General features: G+C 49.6%; 1 protein-coding gene across 1 annotated transcript in view; it reads right to left on the reverse strand.

The window, feature by feature from the left end:
- The window catches only part of LOC147120192 (voltage-gated delayed rectifier potassium channel KCNH8-like), a 398,312-nt gene that overhangs the window by 338,831 nt on the left and 40,822 nt on the right, over positions 1-18,659 (reverse strand). Inside the window, exon 4 of the mRNA XM_085984213.1 lies at positions 3,408-3,657. Coding sequence (XP_085840339.1) covers positions 3,408-3,657 — 250 coding nt within the window. The remainder of the gene's footprint in view (positions 1-3,407; positions 3,658-18,659) is intronic.

Genomic DNA, 18,659 nt, shown 5'->3' on the forward strand with positions numbered 1-18,659 from the left:
AGCTCCATCATAACCTCCCTGCTCTTATATTCTATGCCTCGGCTAATGAAGGCAAGTATCCCATATGCCTTTTTAACCACCTTATCTACCTGCTCCGCTGCCTTCAGGGATCTATGTACATGTACACCAAGGTCCCTCTGACCCTCTGTACTTCCTAGGGTCCTACCACTCATTGTGTATTCCCTTGCCTTATTTGTCTGTCCAAAATGCATCACCTCGCACTTTTCAGGGTTAAATTCCATTTGCCACTTTTCCGCCCATCTGACCAACCCGTTTATATCGTCCTGTAGCCGGAGGCTTTCCTCCTCGCAATTTACCACCCCACCAATTTTCGTGTCATCTGCGAACTTACTGATCATACCTTTTACATTCTCATCCAAATCATTTATGTAGATCACGAACAACAAGGGACCCAGCACCGATCCCTGAGGTACCCCACTGGACACAGGCTTCCAGTCACAAAAGCAACCTTCAACCATCACCCTCTGCCTCCTGCCACTCAGCCAGTTTAGGATCCAACGCACCAAGGCACCCTGGATCCCATGGGCTCTTACCTTCTTAACCAGTCTCCTATGCGGGACTTTGTCAAAAGCTTTACTGAAGTCCATGTAAACCACATCCACAGCATTTCCCTCATCCACCCCACTAGTCACCCCCTCGAAAAATTCGATCAGATTTGTCAGACATGATTTACCCTTGACAAAGCCATGCTGACTATCCCCGATTAATCCTTGCCTCTCCAAGTGGAGATTAATTTTGTCCCTCAGAATTTTTTCCAATAATTTCCCCACCACAGATGTTAGACTCACTCGCCTGTAATTCCCTGGTTTATCCCTGCTACCCTTCTTGAATAATGGTACTACGTTAGCTGTTCTCCAGTCCTCTGGTACATCCCCTGTGGCCAGAGAGGTTCTGAAAATTAGTGTCAGAGCCCCTGCAATCTCCTCCTTTGCCTCCCACAGCAGCCTGGGATACATCTCGTCCGGGCCTGGGGATTTATCCACTTTTTGGCCTGCTAAAACCGCTAGCACCTCCTCCCTCTCGATGCTAATATGTTCAAGTATGTCACAGTCCCCTTGCCCGATTTCTATGTCTGCATCGTCTTTCTCCATAGTGAACACAGATGCAAAAAATTCATTTAAAACCACGCCTACATCCTCTGGCTCTACACACAGATTGCCACTTTGGTCCCTAATGGGCCCTACCCTTTCCCTGGTTATCCTCTTGCCCTTAATATACTTATAAAACATCTTAGGATTTTCCTTTATTTTGCTCGCCAGTGTTATTTCATGGCCCCTCCTCGCCCTCCTAATTTCTTTTTTAAGTATGCCCCTGCACTTTTTATACTCCTCTAGGGCTTCCTCCGTCTTTAGTCTTTTGTAACTGCCAAAAGCCCCCCTTTTATTTCTAATGCATTTTTGTATATCCCTTGTCATCCAAGGTTCCCTTTGCTTGTTGGTCCCACCCTTGACCTTTACAGGAACATGTTGGCGTTGTACTCTCTCAATTTCCCTTCTGAAAGTCTCCCATTGTTTTGATGTGGATTTTCCTATAAGCAGCTGCTCCCAGTCCACTTTGGCCAGATCCTGCCTTATCATATTAAAATCGGCCTTCCCCCAATTTAGAACCCTTATTTCCGGGCCGTCTTTGTCTTTTTCCATGACCACCTTAAATCTCACCGAATTATGGTCACTGTCGCCAAAATGCTCCCCTACTGACACTTCCACCACTTGCCCGGCTACATTCCCCAGAATTAGGTCCAGTACCGCCCCCTCTCTTGTAGGACTTTCTACATGTTGGCTCAAAAAGCTCTCCTGGATGCACTTTAAGAATTCTGCACCCTCTAAGCCTTTCACACTCTGACTGTCCCAATTAATATTGGGGAAGTTGAAATCCCCCACTATTATTACCCTATTATTTTCACACAGAGGTAAGTGTGTGAGGTGTGTGTAAAGTGTTTTAATAAGTTTTACTTTCCTTTACTTTCTCCTGCAGGCTTCCTCCCTTCAGGTCTCGGGAGTCCCTCAGCTCACCGGCACAGAAAGCAGAATGGCCGCTGAACTGTCAAAAGCTGCAGCCTTCTGCTTTCTGGTCAGGAAAGCTTCCTAATTGAGTCTTGAGTAAAGACACAACTTAGAAGACAGATTGTCAGCTTCACAGAGCTGTCAAACGATGACATTTCATCTGTCAAAAGCTCTTGACAAATGAAACGGCACTCGCTGACGTCACTTGTAACTGGCTTTTCCTTAATTGGCCTGCTAAGCCCGCTGGGCGGGCTTAACAAGGTCAATCAAGGGAAAATAGCGTCGGTTGGCCACAAGTCGATGGAGGCGGGACTGAAACCCAACAAGTGGGAGTCCCGCCTCCAAAAGCTCCCCATTGACAAAATCCAGCCCTTTGTGTCCTCCTCACAACTTGCTAACCCACCTGGCTGAGTTAGATAGATTTTTAGACTCTAGGGGAATCAAGGGATATGGGGATCAGGCGGGAAAGTAGAGTTGAGGTCGAAGATCAGCCGTGATCTTATTGAATGGTGGAGCAGACTTGCGGGGCAGTTTGGCCTACTCCTGCTCCTAATTCTTTTGTTCTTATGTACAGACCTATAACTTCACGCATCATCCAGGCCACTGGATTGTGATCAATGAGTCTGGCTTATTTTCCTCTCCAAGTTATTTGTAGCAGCCCACATGTCAGCTTGGCTGAGATCAATTAACTGAGTATACACTGAAGGTAGAAAATAACACCTTCTGGCCTGTATGACGCAATTACATGCTGCATTTACCAACAGAACTACCAGCGGAGCCATATTTCCGTGTAGTTCTGTTGACTAGGAATAGGTTCAAACCACCTGCTCGGAGGGTTTCCATACAGGCAGGCAATACCAATCTTCTCAGCTTTTTGGGATTTTAAAACATTTTATAATTAAAAAAAAAAATTGTTGCTTTAGTGAGGCAGAATTCTTTCCCATGAAATAATCAACAGCAGACTCGGATGTGACGTTAACCCGAGGCCCTGCTTTACCTCTTAGGTGATGTAAAACATCCCTTGGCATTATTCCGACGAAGACCAGTGGAGTTCTGGCCAACATTTATCCCTCAGCCAGCATCACTAAGACAGATTGTCTGGTCATTTATCTCATTGCTGCTTGTGGGACCTTGCTGTGCGCAGGTTGGTGGCCGCGGTTCCTGCGTTACAACAGTGACTATATGTCAGAAGTGCTTCATTGGCTGTAAAGCGCTTTGGGATGTCCTGAGGTCGGGAAAGGCATCCTATAAAATGCAAGTTTTTCTTTCTTTTCTAATTATAAGTCAGTTCTATTGACTACATGTAGAGTGGGGTTTAACAGTGACCATCAAGTAAGCAATGACAGTCAGTAACGAGTATTTAAGGAAACACTGCTCACTCACCTAGAATCGCCAGCACAGTGTTGTCCTTCAGAACCTCCATGGATCCAGAGCAGACAAAGTAGATGGCCTGCAGGGCATCGCCTTGACGGATGAGGTACTCCCCAGGAGCACAGAAAGAAGTTTTGATGCTTAGGGAAAGGGATCGAAGGCACCCACGGCTGGCTGATTCAAATATAGGCAGCTGAAGGATTTCTTTGTTCAGATGCATTGCAATGTCCGCTCGTAGTTCATCGGGGAACTCTTTCAGGAGCTGGAATGGAGACAACATGTTACATGATTAAAACTGACACAGTGTAGAAGCATATCTCCTGGTAAAACAGTGCGCATTGTTTTTCAAGTAAGTTGTCCTTTCCCAGCTTGTAGACATTGGCTGGGATTTTCCTTGCCTCGGCAGGTCTGAGGAATTGGTGAGACCACATCTGGAGTACTGTGTACAGTATTGGTCTCCTTATTTAAGGAAGGATGTAAATGCGTCGGAAGCAGTTCAGAGAAGGTTCACTAGACTAATACCTGGAATGGGCGGGTTGTCTTATGAGGAAAGGTTGAACAGGCTAGGCTTGTATCCGCTGGATTTTAGAAGAGTAAGAGGTGACTTGATTGAAACATATAAGATCCTGAGGGGTCTGGACAGGGTGGATGTGGAGAGGAGGTGGGAGAATCTAGAACTAGAGGTCACTATTTAAAAATAAGGGGTCGCCGATTTAAGACAGAGGTGAGGAGAAATGTTTTCTCACAGAGGGTCGTGAGTCACAGAATCACAGAAACCCCACAGTGCAGATAGAGGCCATTTCGGCCCATCGAGCCTGCACCGACACATATCCCACCCGATCCCCGTAACCCCTACACCAACACATATCCCACCCTATCTTTGGAACTCTCTTCCTCAGAGGGCGGTGGAAGCAGAGTCTTTGAATATTTTTAAGGCAGAGGTAGATAGATTCTTGGTAAGCAAGGGGGTGAAAGGTTATCAGGGTTAGGCGGGAATGTGGAGTAATCGGATCAGCCATGACCTTATTGAATGGCGGGGTAGGCTCGAGGGGCCGAGTGGACTACACCTGCTCTTAATTCGTATGTTCGTATGTTCATATGTCCGGGGCGGGCGACGTCGGTGGCGGGTCCCAAACCCGCTGCTGGCTCCATCCCGCTCTGGAAAATTATTTTACGTTGATAGGGTTTGTTAAGCCCGCCCAGCGTGTATCCCAGTCCAATTAGAGGAAGCGGGTCTGGTGACGTCATTCACGACGCGTCATCAGTCGGTTCCCTTAAAGGGACCATGACCAACTTCCTTTTAACATTTGTGCTGTCAGTGTTCTACAGCATTGAGGTGCTGCAAATACTGACAATCACTGCACAGAGATGCAGGGCTGCACCCAGGCTCTCCCATGACTCCCTCCATATGCGTAAGGAGGGAGTCACTGCAAGCAGGGAAGTCCTCTTCCCTTCCCATGGGCGGAAGAGACCTCCCCAGGAGACCAACACAGCCTGGTTGCACATTGCACAGGAGGGCACAAGCAGGGATGTCATCAGGAGGACCTGGGTGCAGTGCCGCAAACCTTTCAATGATCTCATTAGATCACGAAACATTAGTACAAAGCCACACTCACCTTCATCCTCATGTGCCTCTCATCACATCCCCATCACTCTGCCTTCCCTACCCTACTCCTGCACATCCTTACTCACACCAACTTACCTTGCACCTCCATCCATCCCTCTCTATCTACATTATCATTTCCCCATCTCACTAGCCACCTCTCACACTCACCCTCATTCTAGTGAAATCATACCAACGAATAACATACAAGGATAGCCACTTGAGTGTTTTACCCAATGTTCATGTAAAGTTTCTGTTAATGTGCTGTCTATTCTCTGGAGTTTAGAAGAATGAGAGGTGATCTCATTGAAACACTAAATTCTTACAGAGCTTGACAGGATAGATGCAGGGAGGATGTTTCCCCTGTCTGGGGAGTCTAGAACCAGGGGTCACAGTCTCAGAATTAAGGGTCAGCCATTCAGGTCTGAGATGAGAAGAAATCTCTTCACACAGAGGGTGGTGAATCTTTGGAATTCTCTACCCCAGAGGGCTGTGGAGGCTCAGTCATTGAGTATATTCAAGACAGAGATCGATAGATTTTTGGATACTAAGGGAATCAAGGGATATGGGTGTTAAATCCGTGAATCTTGATGTATGGTGTCCTTCAATAAATAGACAGAGACTGCAGAGGAACAATCAACGGTGTTTACTGGATGAGGGTTACTCTAAAACTAACAGTACAAATCCCTACTCAGGGTTTATATACAGGTGTGGTCACTGCCGGTACTACAGTATACAGGAGCTGTAAAAAGTAGTTCTCCCCTTAAAAGTACACACATTACAATGGGGATAGTGCAGGAAAGTGGAGTTGAGGTAGAAGGTCAGCCATGATTTTATTGAATGGCAGAGCAGGCTCACGGGGCCAAATGGCGTACTTCTGCTCCTATTTCTTATGTTCTTACTGTAGGAGTCTACGTACTCCTAGCAAAAAATACTGAACTCGGAGAGGTTCAACAGAAAAGGATTAATTGTTGAGACTGCATGTTGAACACAAAATGGCGTCAGAGCCTACACCAAGTCCGACTGCCTTTCATCAGTCCACAGCTTCGACTGCTCCTCCCCCACTCTGAGCTTAACTATGTTGCAGATCGAGTTTCTTAAAGGTGTGATCCTTCTGAAAGGCATGACGCCTGATTTATAGTCTACGGACCGAAAAGCGGATTGTGTCCTTTCTGTGATCGGTACGCCACACAGCTCCCCCCAGAATCCGCTAGTAGGGAGTGTACAAACCAACGTGGCAGCTTGATGGCACGGCCGGAACGGCTCTTGGCGGTTGGTGTCGGGAGCGGGGCGGTTGGACGCGTCGGGCTCTTAGGCGGTCTGCCCCGTGGTGGGGGTTGGCTCACTTGAACGGGTTCGTCGGGCTCTAGGTGCGCCAGCTTGAGCCGGTCGACCGACACCTTGTCAGTTCTGCCGCCCACTTGGAGGAGGAAGAACTTGTTCCCCGTCTGGAGAACCTTGTAGGGTCCGTCGTATGGGGGCCGTAGAGGTCCTTGGTGGGCGTCATGGCGCACGAAAACAAATTTGGCCATGTGCAGGCTAGGTGGTACCGGGTACCGGAGTGAACTGTTGTGCTCGGTTGGCGAAAGCGCGGCGTTGCTGGTCAGCCGACCAGGGGGTCGTGGCGGTGGGCAGGAACTCTCCGGGTATGCGCAGCGGCTGGCCATACACGAGTTCCGCCGCTGAGGCTTGCAGGTCTTCCTTGACCGCGGAGCGTAGGCCAAGTAGCACCCACGGGAGGCGGTCGATCCAAGCTTCGTCCTCGAGGCTGGCGCGGAGGGACACCTTCATGGACCTGTGGAATCACTCGCACAGTCCGTTGGCTTGGGGGTGGTAAGCCGTGGTGCGGTGAACGGCCACCCCGAGGTTTCGGGCGATGGCGGCCCACAGATCAGAGGTGAACTGTGGGCCTCTATCCAACGTCATGTCGGAGGGGACGCCGAACCGAGCGACCCAGGTACCGATGAACGCCCTCGCGATGTCGGCGGTGGTGGTGGACGTCAGTGGAATGGCCTCGGGCCAGCGGGTGGTACGGTCCACAATTGTCAGCAGGTGCATGTGACCTTGTGATGGCGGCAGGGGGCCGACGAGTTCGATGTGGACGTGGTCAAACCTTCTTTCTGGCACGGTGAACTCCTCGAGTGGGGCTTTGACGTGCTGGTGGATTTTGGCACGCTGGCAAGCTATGCAGGATCTGGACCAGACGTGCACATCTTTGCGCAGGCAGCGCCAGACAAATCGGTTGGCCACCAGTCTAATGGACGTATGGGTGCCGGGGTGTGAGAGGCCGTGGACGATGTCGAACACCCGTTTTCGCCAGGACGCCGGGACTACGGGGCGGGGTTGCGCCAAGGAGGTGTCGCATTTGACTGTGACGGCGGACGGGCCGCAGGCGATGTCGGTCAGTCGCAGCCATGGGAGGGTTGTGGGCACGGAGAGCAGATCGGGGTTGGTGCGTTGCTCCGCTGCCAGTTGAGCATAGTCCACTGCCGGGTGGGCGCCATGGACGGCGGGGCGGGATAGGCAGTCGGCCACCACGTTGTCTCGACCGGAGACGTGCCGGATGTCCGTGCTGAATTCGGACACCGCGGCGAGCTGGCGTTGTTGCCTGGCTGACCACGGGTCTGCAGATTTCGCCATTGCGAATGTCAGGGGTTTGTGGTCGACAAACGCGGTGAAGGGGCGGCCCTCCAGAAGAAATCTAAAATGGCAGACTGCCAGGTACAGTGCGAGGAGCTCGCGGTCAAAGGCGCTGTATTTGGCCTCCGGGGGGCGCAGTTGGCGGCTGAAAAAGGCCAGCGGTTGCCAGGCCCCGTCGACCCACTGTTCGTACACGGCGCCGACCATGTGGTCAGAGGCGTCTGTGGTGAGGGCCACCCTGGCGTTGGGCTGTGGGTGAACGAGCATGGTGGCGTCGGCGAGCGCCTTTTTGGTCGAGTCGAAAGCGGTCAACATGTCCGCCGACCACTCGATCGCCATTCTGTCTTTCTTACCCCAGAGGGCTTCGTATAGGGGCTGCATGAGGGAGGCCGCTCCGGGAATGAAGCGGTTGTAAAAGTTGATCATCCCCAAGAACTCCTGGAGGCCTTTGATGGTGGTAGGCCGGGGGAACTGCTGGATGGCTTGCACCTTGGCGGGCAGGGGAATGGCTCCGTCCTGCGTGATGTGGTGGCCGAGGAATTCGATACTGCTGAGGCCGAATTGGCACTTGGCTGGGCTGATGATGAGCCCGTGCTCACTGAGCCGCTGGAACAGGGTGCGGAGGTGCTCGATGTGTTCCTGCTTGGAGGAACTAGCTACCAGGATGTCATCCAGGTGGACAAAGAGGAACTTCAGGTCCCGGAGGACCGAGTCCATGAGCCGCTGGAAGGCCTGGGCCGCGTTTTTGAGGCTGAAGGGCATTCGGAGGAACTCAAATAGCCCAAAAGGGGTGATTATGGCCGTCTTGGGAACGTCCGTGGGGTGGACTGGCACCTGATGGTAACCGCACACCAGGTTGACTTTGGAGAAGACTGAGCGGCCGGCCAGCCTAGCCGAGAAGTCTTGAATGTGCGGTATGGGGTACCGATCCGGCGTGGTGGCGTCGTTTAGGCGCCGGTAGTCCCCGCAGGGGCGCCATCCCCCGTCGGGTTTGGTGACGATGTGGAGTGGGGAGGCCCAGGGGCGGTTGGAGCGGCGGATGATGCCGAGCTGTTCCATTGTGGCAAACTCAGCCCGCGCGATCTCCAGCTTGGCCGGGTCCAGCCTGCGGGTGTGGGCATACACCGGTGGGCCTGTGGTGGGGATGAAGTGTTCTACCCCGTGCTTAGCAACTTTCGCGGAGAAGGTCGGGTTGGTGAGGGCTGGGAACTCAGCCAGGAGTGCTGAGTGAGCGGGCGCGGCACTGCCACGCCATTTCGGCGGTTTGCGGGGGGGCTATGGCGCCCGGGATAGGTGACATGGTGTTCATGTCCACGAGGCGGCGCCAAGGCTTGTCGACCAACAGGCCGTGGGCACACAGGAAATCCGCACCGAGGAGCGGGGCGAGCACCTTGGCGGTGATAAACTCCCAGTGGTAGCGGCGGCCTGCGAAGTCGATGGTGACGGTGCGGGTGCCGTACGTCCGGATGTCGGTGCCGTTGGCGGCAGCCAGCGCAGGGCCGCGGCCGCCTCGCTGGATCTCGAGGGCAGACGCGGGGATGATGCTGCACTGCGCGCCCGTGTCGCATAGGAAACGGCGTCCGGAGGCGCTGTCCGTAACGTACAGCAGTGCGCCTGCTTGCCCCACGGCCATCGTGTAGGCCGGTGTGGGGGCGGTTGGAAACGTGCAGGGATGGCTGCAGCGGCGTGCCCGTGCGCCGAACCGGGTATGGAAGTAGTAGTAGCCCTGGGTCGGAGGGCTTCGGGGACGTGGGGGCCTGGGGGGCCTCGTGGCCGAGCTGTGTGGCCGCGCGATAGAGGGTGGAGCACACGCCGACGCTGCGGAGGCCAGGTCGGGGGTGACGGCGTGGTTGGAGCCGGCGGACAGGAGCTTATCGGCTTCGTCGGCCAGGGCCTCGAGGTCCGTGAGGCTGGAAGCCACGATCGCCAGGCGGATGCTGGGAGGTAGTTGGTGGATAAAGAGCATGCGGAAGAGGGAGCTGGGTGGTTTCTCGTCGGTCAGAGCAAGCATGTGTGAGAGCAAGTCTGATGGCGTGGAGTCACCGAGGCCCGGGAGGTCGAGGAGGTGGCAGTTGCACAAAAATTGGGAGGCTGTGAATTTTTTAAGGAGCGCGGCCTTGAGATGTGCGTACTTGCCTTCCTCCGAAGGGTTTTGTAGTGTTGTCCAGACTTTTGCGATTGTGGAGCTGCCCAGGGAGGCGAGGAGGTAGTCGTACATCGTTGCGTCGGCGGTGATACCGCGGAGTCGGAATTGCGATTCGGCTTGAAGGAACCAGGTGGTGGCTAGGTTCTCCCAGAACTCCAACAGCTTCACAGAAACTGCGTTTGTGTCAGCCATGGTTACGCTTAGGAGTCGTCCTGAGCATCGGGGTCACCAATGTAGGAGTCTACGTACTCCTAGCAAAAAATACTGAATTCGGAGAGGTTCAACAGAAAAAGTTTAATTGTTGAGACTGCATGTTGAACACAAAATGGCGTCAGAGCCTACACCAAGTCCGACTGCCTTTCATCAGTCCACAGCTTCGACTGCTCCTCCCCCGCTCTGAGCTTAACTATGTTGCAGATCGAGTTTCTTAAAGGTGTGATCCTTCTCAAAGGCTTGACGCCTGATTTATAGTCTACGGACCGAAAAGCGGTTTGTGTCCTTTCTGTGATCGGTATGCCACATTACGTTCTTAAACATTGAAACTTTTATTTTCAACATTTTGCGTTCTTGGACAGATTTGTGTGCACCTTTGGAAGTGGCTTAGTGAGTTGCAGTGAATGGTGAGACATAACGATACCCCCCGCAATAGTGGTGAGTATGAAAGGAATGGCTTGGACATTGTAGGGAAGCTTTATGGTGTTGGTGTGGGGTGGTGCCAACCTGGCGCATCATGTGGCAGCCAGCGTGTACAGCATCAAGTGAAGTAAATCTGGCCATGGTGAGGCCATCCCTGGCCTCCTGGGCAGCAATGTGGTCGGGTGCTGATGCCCTCTGTCCTGTGCAGCATCAGGTGATTGTGGAGAAGGTTGGTGTTGTTGTTGCTGCTGCTGCTGCTGGTGTTGGGGCTGATTGTGGTTGGATTCGGAGGACCAAGGTGAGACTGTATAAAGGGCACCCATGTTGATGGAATAGATGGCAGGAGAAGTAGAGATGACAGAAGCATTCTGTCAATGGTGAGAGAGTTCTTCCAATGAGATAAGAGTGAATGGAGAGTGGAAAGTGGAAAGCCTGCAGAATCTGTGCTGGAAATAGACTGAGAAACAGCGTGTGGCTGAGGAAAGTGAAGATCTGTCAGGTGGGAGCTTTTACTGTACATTTGAAACTGTCAAGTAATCAGCTGGCGCAATGGCCATGGAACTCACGCCTCAGGTTGACAGACATGGTCCCTGAACAGCGTGGTTACCATGGCCATGAAGTTAAAGTGAAAAGGTAAATTAAAAAAGCCTGTTAATGATCTGTCAACTAGATAGTAATGAGCTTAATTGGGTCGCCTGCCACTGTCCTGAGCTGCTGTAAAAAAACAAACACTTTCCCACCCGACCGGCCACTGATCCCACCCGCTGATCCCTCAGAAAATTCTGGCCATTGTCACTATTTATACTTCCTTGTATACCCCTCCTCTTCCCATCATCTGATGTGAAACCACAATAAAGTTCAGCAGTCATTATGGTAGAAAGACTTCTGTACAGCAAAACTGATTGAGGGGATTGGAAGATAGAAACATGAAGGAAACAGAAGGTATAAACTCAAATGTTGATGTTAATCAATATTGTATATCATTTCTAAAATGGGAATTCCCATTCACACCTCTTCTAGGCCCATCTTTTTTTCGTTACTTGTCCCATTACCATCTCCTTTTGCTTTGTAATATCATCCCTTGTCGTTTACTCTCTCCTGCCTTCCACCCTATCACAGACCTTCCCTTTTGTTCTTTCCTCCCCATCCCATTTCCCTGCCCCTGTACTTGCTTCAAATCTGTTACATCTCTAACATTTTCTAGTTCTGACGAAGGGTCATCGACCTGAAATGTTAACTCTGTTCCTCTCGCCACAGATGCTGCCTAACCTGCTGAATATTTCCAGCATTTTCTATTTCCCTTTCAGTTTACCAGCTTTTGCAGTATTTTGCTTTTGTATTAGCTCTGTCATGTTATATGGTGCTGTCAGATTGTTCTGCAGTCTGATAAACTGCTTGCAACCATCTTTTATTCTCTATGTATAAATTCAGCCAACTGTGCAAGTTTTTGGTTCAAGCAGAAGACAACACTATCTGTAGTGTATGTACCTTTAAGAGAGAACTACTTTTACAGCTCCTGTATACTGTAGTACCGGCAGTGACCACACCTGTATATAAGCCTTGAGCATGCCTCTGTACCCCAGTCTTGAGACTACCCTACTCCAGTAAATACCTGTTGATTGTTAAGTTACAGCATCCGTGTGGTTATTGAAAAACATCATACTCTCAGAATCACAGATCTAACAGTGGCGATGAGTGTCGATTCGAATCTACCTGCAACTCTGCATTTCCCTTCGAGGATTCGCTCCGGAGGGCGGTGGAAGAAAGTCGAGGCCAGAAACACGGGCGTCGACCACGAGCAACCGCCCAGTCGTCCGGCAGAGAGTGAACATCGCAGGGGAGGCTGTGGAGAGCCGGGCTTGGTACCCCAGCCATGACGATCAGCAAGAGACTGACGACAGGTACAGCGCAGACCCTTCCCGGACAGCGGCGGCTGGAGCCGACCGATGGCGGAGAGAAAGCCGAGCAGCGTCGATGGGGTAAGACAGAGGGTGAAGCGCACAGGGCGCAGCCGGGGGTTGAAAACCGAGTGCCGTCGAGGAAAAACAAAATGGAGAGAGAGAGGGTAAAGCAACAGCTGGGTTCAGGACTGAGCGGCGGAAACGGGAAAGGCGCACAAAAAAAAGAATGCGCAGAGCACAGCCAGGGCTCAAGGGCTGAACAGTGTCCGCGGGGAGAAGAAGGGAGAGCGCGGGAGACGCCATTTTTAGAAGCCGCAGAGGAGAAGAAGGGCGAGCGCGGGATGGAAGGAAAGCGTGGGAGACGCCATTTTGTGCCAGCGGAGAAGAAGGGGAAGCACGGGAGACACCATTTTTGACAGTTAAATCACACCCAGGGATGCCGAAGAGTGGCAGTATCTCTACGTTCGACAATGAAGTCGAAGATTGGGCGACATATGTGGAACGTATTGAGGTGTACTGCAGGGCGAATGAAGTGCCAGATGCTAGGAAAGCACTGGTTTTGTTAAATTCCACGGGTGCAAAAACTTATGGGTCACTGCGAAATCTAATAACCCCAGAGAAGCCTGTGAACAAGAATTTCGAAAGCATAGTAGAAATCCTACAGGACCACTTAAACCCCACACCGCTGCTGATAGCAGAACGATTTAAGTTCCATAAAAGGAACCAACACAAAGACGAAAGCAATGCTGAGTACCTAACGGAACTGCGCAAGCTATCGAAACACTGCCAGTTTGGAGCGGGACTAGCAGATACGTTAAGGGACAAGTTTGTGTGTGGGCTGCAAAGTGAAGGAACCCAGAAACGGCTTCTATCAGAAAAGGATCTTACGCTGGACAAGGCTTTCAGTATGGCAGTATCACACGAAGCAGCCGCAAGGGGCGCTGCAGAGATACAACGGAGACCGCAAGAATATGGCACCAATGAAATGTCCTATGGAACAGTGCTATCGCTGCAGCAGAACAACACATGACCAGAAGGATTGTTGGTTCAAGGACCAAGTGTGCAGACAGTGTGGAAAAGCAGGACACATAGCAAGAGTCTGCAGGTCTGGGAAGAAAACCAACAGTAAGAAATCTCCACAGGAGAAGTACAAAAAGGTACACCAGGTGATGGACAGTAGTTCAGACGAACAGAAAAGTGACACAGACTCCGGAAGCAAGGAGCTGGGTTGTCTGAAACAACATAAGGTAACCAAATGGAGAATCACCAGACTAACTGGGTTACACTCAAGATAGACAGAGTCCAAGTGAAAATGGAATTGGACACAGGATCAGCCCTAACAGTCATAAACCAAAGGGACTACAAGCGGCTATTTTCACATATACCCTTGAAAGCTACAGAGATTGTCTTGAAGACGTACACGGGGCAAAAAGTCTACCCCAAAGGAAAAATAAGGGTGAAAGTGATATATAAAGGCCAGGAAATACCTAAAATGGATATATATGTATTGCCAGATGGAGGACCACCACTGCTAGGACGTGAATGGATCCGGAAGATACAATTAGATTGGCATTCCATACAGGCACTGAAGGTTGAGGCCAAAAAGGATGATGACGTCACACCTGGACGACTGTCAAAAATGCTAACTGACGCAAAAGAAGTGTTCCAGGAGGGACTCGGAACACTAGAAGGCATAACAGCAATGATTAAAATAGAGGAAAATGCAAGCCCAAAGTTTCTTAAGGCCAGACCAATGCCTTATGCGATCAGACCAGCTGTCGAAGCAGAGCTGGATGGGTTGGAACGTTCAGGAGTACTGTCCAAAGTAGACTGGAGTGAGTGGGCTACACCCATCGTTCCTGTAATGAAGAGATCGTTGAGTAATACGCCTGGGGAAACAAAGAAGGTCCGCATCTGTGGGGATTTTAAGGTGACAGTGAACCCAGTCCTTCACACGGTACAATATCCGCTTCCACGAATTGAGGATATTTTCGCCTCGCTATCTGGAGGTAAACGCTTCACCAAAATTGATCTAGCCCAGGCGTACTTGCAAATGGAGGTAGAAGAAGCCTCGAAACAATACCTTACGATTAACACTCATAAAGGTCTCTATCAATACAACCGGCTGGTGTTCGGGGTAGCATCGGCTCCAGCTATTTGGCAAAGGGCGATGGATCAAGTCCTGCAAGGGATTCCAGGGACCCAGTGTTATTTGGACGACATCCTGGTCATGGGCGAAAATGACAGTGATCACCTCGCCAACTTGGAGAAGGTGCTCACCAGATTAAAGGAATATGGGCTACGAGCTAATCGCCACAAGTGCGAGTTTTTCCAGAAGCAGATCTCGTATTGTGGCCACGTCATCGATGAAGAGGGGTTACATAAGTCCCCTGAAAAGATTGAGGCAGTAGTCAAGGCTCCAGCACCGGAAAATGTGTCACAACTGAGGTCGTTCCTCGGGCTGGTAAACTACTACCATAAGTTCTTACCAAATTTGTCCACGGTATTATACCCACTGAACACCCTACTGCAAACAGGGGTACCATGGAAGTGGAATGATGAACTTTCCAGAAGTGTAAAGAATTGATCACTTCAAAAGAGGTGTTGGCCCATTTCAACCCAGCACTACCAATTCGTTTGGCATGTGATGCATCACCCTATGGTATTGGAGCGGTGCTGTCGCACAAATTCCCTGACGGGTTGGAGAGGCCAGTAGCCTTTGCGTCTCGGTCACTAACCTCAGCCGAGCGCAACTACGCCCAGATTGACAGGGAGGCCCTCAGCCTAGTATGGGGAGTAAAAAAATTCAACCACTATCTGCATGGGCAGAAGTTCACCTTGCTGACTGACCACCAACCACTTGTCTCCATCTTTAGTCCTAAGAAGGGCGTTCCAGTGATGACGGCACAACGGTTACAAAGATGGTCCCTGTTTCTAGGGGCGAATCAATATGAAATAGAATATAAAGGCACGAAACAGCATGGAAACACTGATGGGCTATCGCGCCTGCCACTGCCTACTGTGGAGGAAACACCAGCAGTGGACCCTATCGAGATATTTTATTCGTCAATAATTGAACGATTGCCAGTAACGAACGCGGATATAGAGAAGGAGACCCGCAATGATCTGACGCTGTCTCGGGTATATGATTTGACGGTGAGGGGATGGCCAACACATGGCGACTCACTGTTGCCAGCATTCTCATCCAGAAGAGAACAGCAGTCTGTATGCCAGGGGACAGTGATGTGTGGATCCAGAGTGGTGATTCCACCCAAGTTAAGGGAGAGAGTGCTAAATGAGCTACATGAAGGTCATCTGGGGGGAGTGAAAATGAAAAGCCTTGCTAGGGCTTATGTCTGGTAGCCGGGAATCGATCAACAAATCGAAGACCTAACCAAGAGCTGCTCAGGATGCCAGAAGGTCCAAAATGCACCACCACATGCCCCTCTACACCCATGGGAGTGGCCCTTCTCTCCATGGCAACGGGTGCATATTGATTTTGCTGGTCCATTCATGGACTCAATGTTCTTAATAGCAGTGGATGCTCATTCGAAGTGGCCTGAGGTGATAAAAATGTCCTCAACCACTACAGAGAAAACGATTGCAGTCCTACGGACCATATTTGCCAGAAATGGCTTGCCAGAGCAGATTTGCTCTGATAATGGACCACAGTTTGTGTCCGAAGAGTTTCGAAAATTTATGAGAAGGAATGGGGTAAGGCATTACACATCCGCCCCGTATCATCCAGCCACAAATGGATTGGCTGAGAGGTTCATACAAACCTTTAAGAAGGCGATAAAGGCCAGGAAGGAGGTTCTGCTGAGGGAGTTTGAGCAGCTAGGGGCCAAATTAAAAAGCAGAACCACAAGGGTAATAATCTCTGGATTATTACCTGAGCCACGAGCGAGTTTGGCTAGGACAAATAAAATTAGAGAGTTAAATGCGTGGCTCAAAGACTGGTGTGGGAGAAATGGGTTTTGCTTCCTGGGACACTGGCACCAGTACTGGGGCAGGAGGGAGCTGTTCCGTTGGGACGGGCTTCACTTGGCCAGTGCTGGGACTAGAGTCCTGGTGGATCATATAACTAGGGCTGTAGAGAGGGCTTCAAACTAACTAGTGGGGGGTAGGTTCCAAGAGAGCAAATAATAAAAATGACAACAGAGAAGGTCATAGACTTAGGTAGCAGTGGGGAAATTAAAAACCAGAGCGTGTCAGGAAGGGGCAGAAGGTATGGAGTAAAAGGTAAAGTAATAAAAAGGGCAAAAGCAGGAACTAAGTGTCACAAAACATCTTTGAAAGTTCTCTATCTGAATGCACGTAGCATTCGTAACAAAATAGACGAGTTAATGACACAAATAACTACATATGGGTATGATCTTGTGGCCATTACAGAAACATGGCTGCAGGGTGACAATGCCTGGGAATTAAACATACCAGGTTATTTAACGATCAGGAAGGACAGGCAGGAAGGAAGGGGAGGTGGGGTGGCTATGTTAATAAAGGAAGGAATCACTGTAATACAGAGAAATGATATTGGGTCAAAAGATCAAGATAATGAAACAGTTTGGGTGGAGGTAAGGAATAATAAGGGGAAAAAAACACTAGTGGGCGTAGTCTATAGGCCTTCGAACAGTGGCAACTCTGTTGGACGGAGTATCAATCAGGAAATAGTTGAGGCTTGTAATAAGGGAACATCTATAATTATGGGGGATTTGAACTATCATATTAATTGGACAAATCAAATTGGGCAGGGCAGCCTTGAGGATGAGTTCATTGAGTGCATTAGGGATGGGTTTCCTGAGCAGTATGTAACTGAACCGACCAGGGGGCAAGCAACCTTAGATCTGGTCCTGTGTAACGAGACGGGATTAATTAAAAATGTCCTAGTAAAGGATCCCCTTGGAATGAGTGACCATAACATGGTTGAATTCCATATTCAATTAGAGGGTGAGAAGGTTGGATCTCAAACAAGCGTGCTAAGCTTGAATAAAGGAGACTATGAAGGTATGAGAGCGGAATTGAGTAGAGTGGATTGGGAAAATAGATTAAAGGGTAAGATGATACATGATCAGTGGTGTACATTTAAGGAGTTATTTTACAACTTCCAAAAAAAATATATTCCACTGAGAAGAAAAGGGTGTAAAAGAAAAGACAGCCATCCGTGGCTAAGTAAAGAAATTAAGGATAGTATTCGACTAAAAACAAGGGCATATAAGGTAGCCAAATCTAGTGGGAGGATAGAGGATTGGGAAAACTTTAAAAGACAGCAAAAAAATAACAAAAAGATTGATTAAGAAAGGGAAGATAGATTATGAAAGTAAATTAGCAAAAAATATAAAAACAGATAGTAAGAGTTTTTATAGTTATATAAAAAGAAAAAAGGTGGCTAAAGTAAATGTTGGTCCCTTAGAGGATGAGACCGGGAAATTAATGGTGGGAAATATGGAGATGGCAAAAACACTGAATGAATATTTTGTATCAGTCTTTACAGTAGAAGACACTAAGAATATCCCAACACTGGACAAACAGGGGGCTAAAGGGGGGGGAGGAGCTAAACACGATCAAAATCACTAAGGAAGTGGTACTCGGTAAAATAATGGGACTCAAGGCGGATAAATCACCGACCTGATGGCTTACATCCTAGGGTCTTGAGGGAAGTGGCGGTAGGGATTGTGGATGCATTGGTAATAATTTTCCAAAACTCCCTGGACTCGGCAAAGGTCCCGGCAGACTGGAAAACTGCTAATGTAACACCCTTATTTAAAAAGGGCAGTAGACAGAAGGCTGGAAACTATAGACCGGTTAGCCTAACATCTGTGGTAGGTAAAAATTTGGAGTCCATTATTAAGGAGACAGTAACAGGACATTTGGATAATCATAATTTAATAGGACAAAGTCAGCGTGGTTTTATGAAGGGGAAGTCATGTTTGACAAATTTGCTGGAGTTCTTTGAGGAAGTAACGTATAGGGTGGATAAAGGGGAACCAGTGGACGTAGTGTATTTAGACTTACAAAAGGTATTTGACAAGGTGCCACACAAAAGATTATTGCTTATGATAAAAAATCACGGGATCGGGGGTAATATTCTGGCATGGATAGAGGATTGGCTATCTAACAGAAGGCAGAGAGTTGGGATAAATGGTTCATTCTCAGACTGGCAATCAGTAACTAGTGGTGTTCCGCAGGGGTCAATGCTGGGTCCCCAACTCTTTACAATCTATATTAACGATTTGGAGGAGGGGACCGAGTGTAATATATCAAAGTTTGCAGATGATACTAAGATGGGAGGGAAAGTAGTGAGTGAGGAGGACATAAAAAACCTGCAAGGGGACATCGAC

The sequence above is a fragment of the Somniosus microcephalus genome, chromosome 4, assembly GCF_052327205.1.
Source record: "Somniosus microcephalus isolate GS21.2 chromosome 4, FLI_Smic_1.0, whole genome shotgun sequence".
In the NCBI taxonomy this organism is placed as follows: Eukaryota; Metazoa; Chordata; class Chondrichthyes; order Squaliformes; family Somniosidae; genus Somniosus; species Somniosus microcephalus.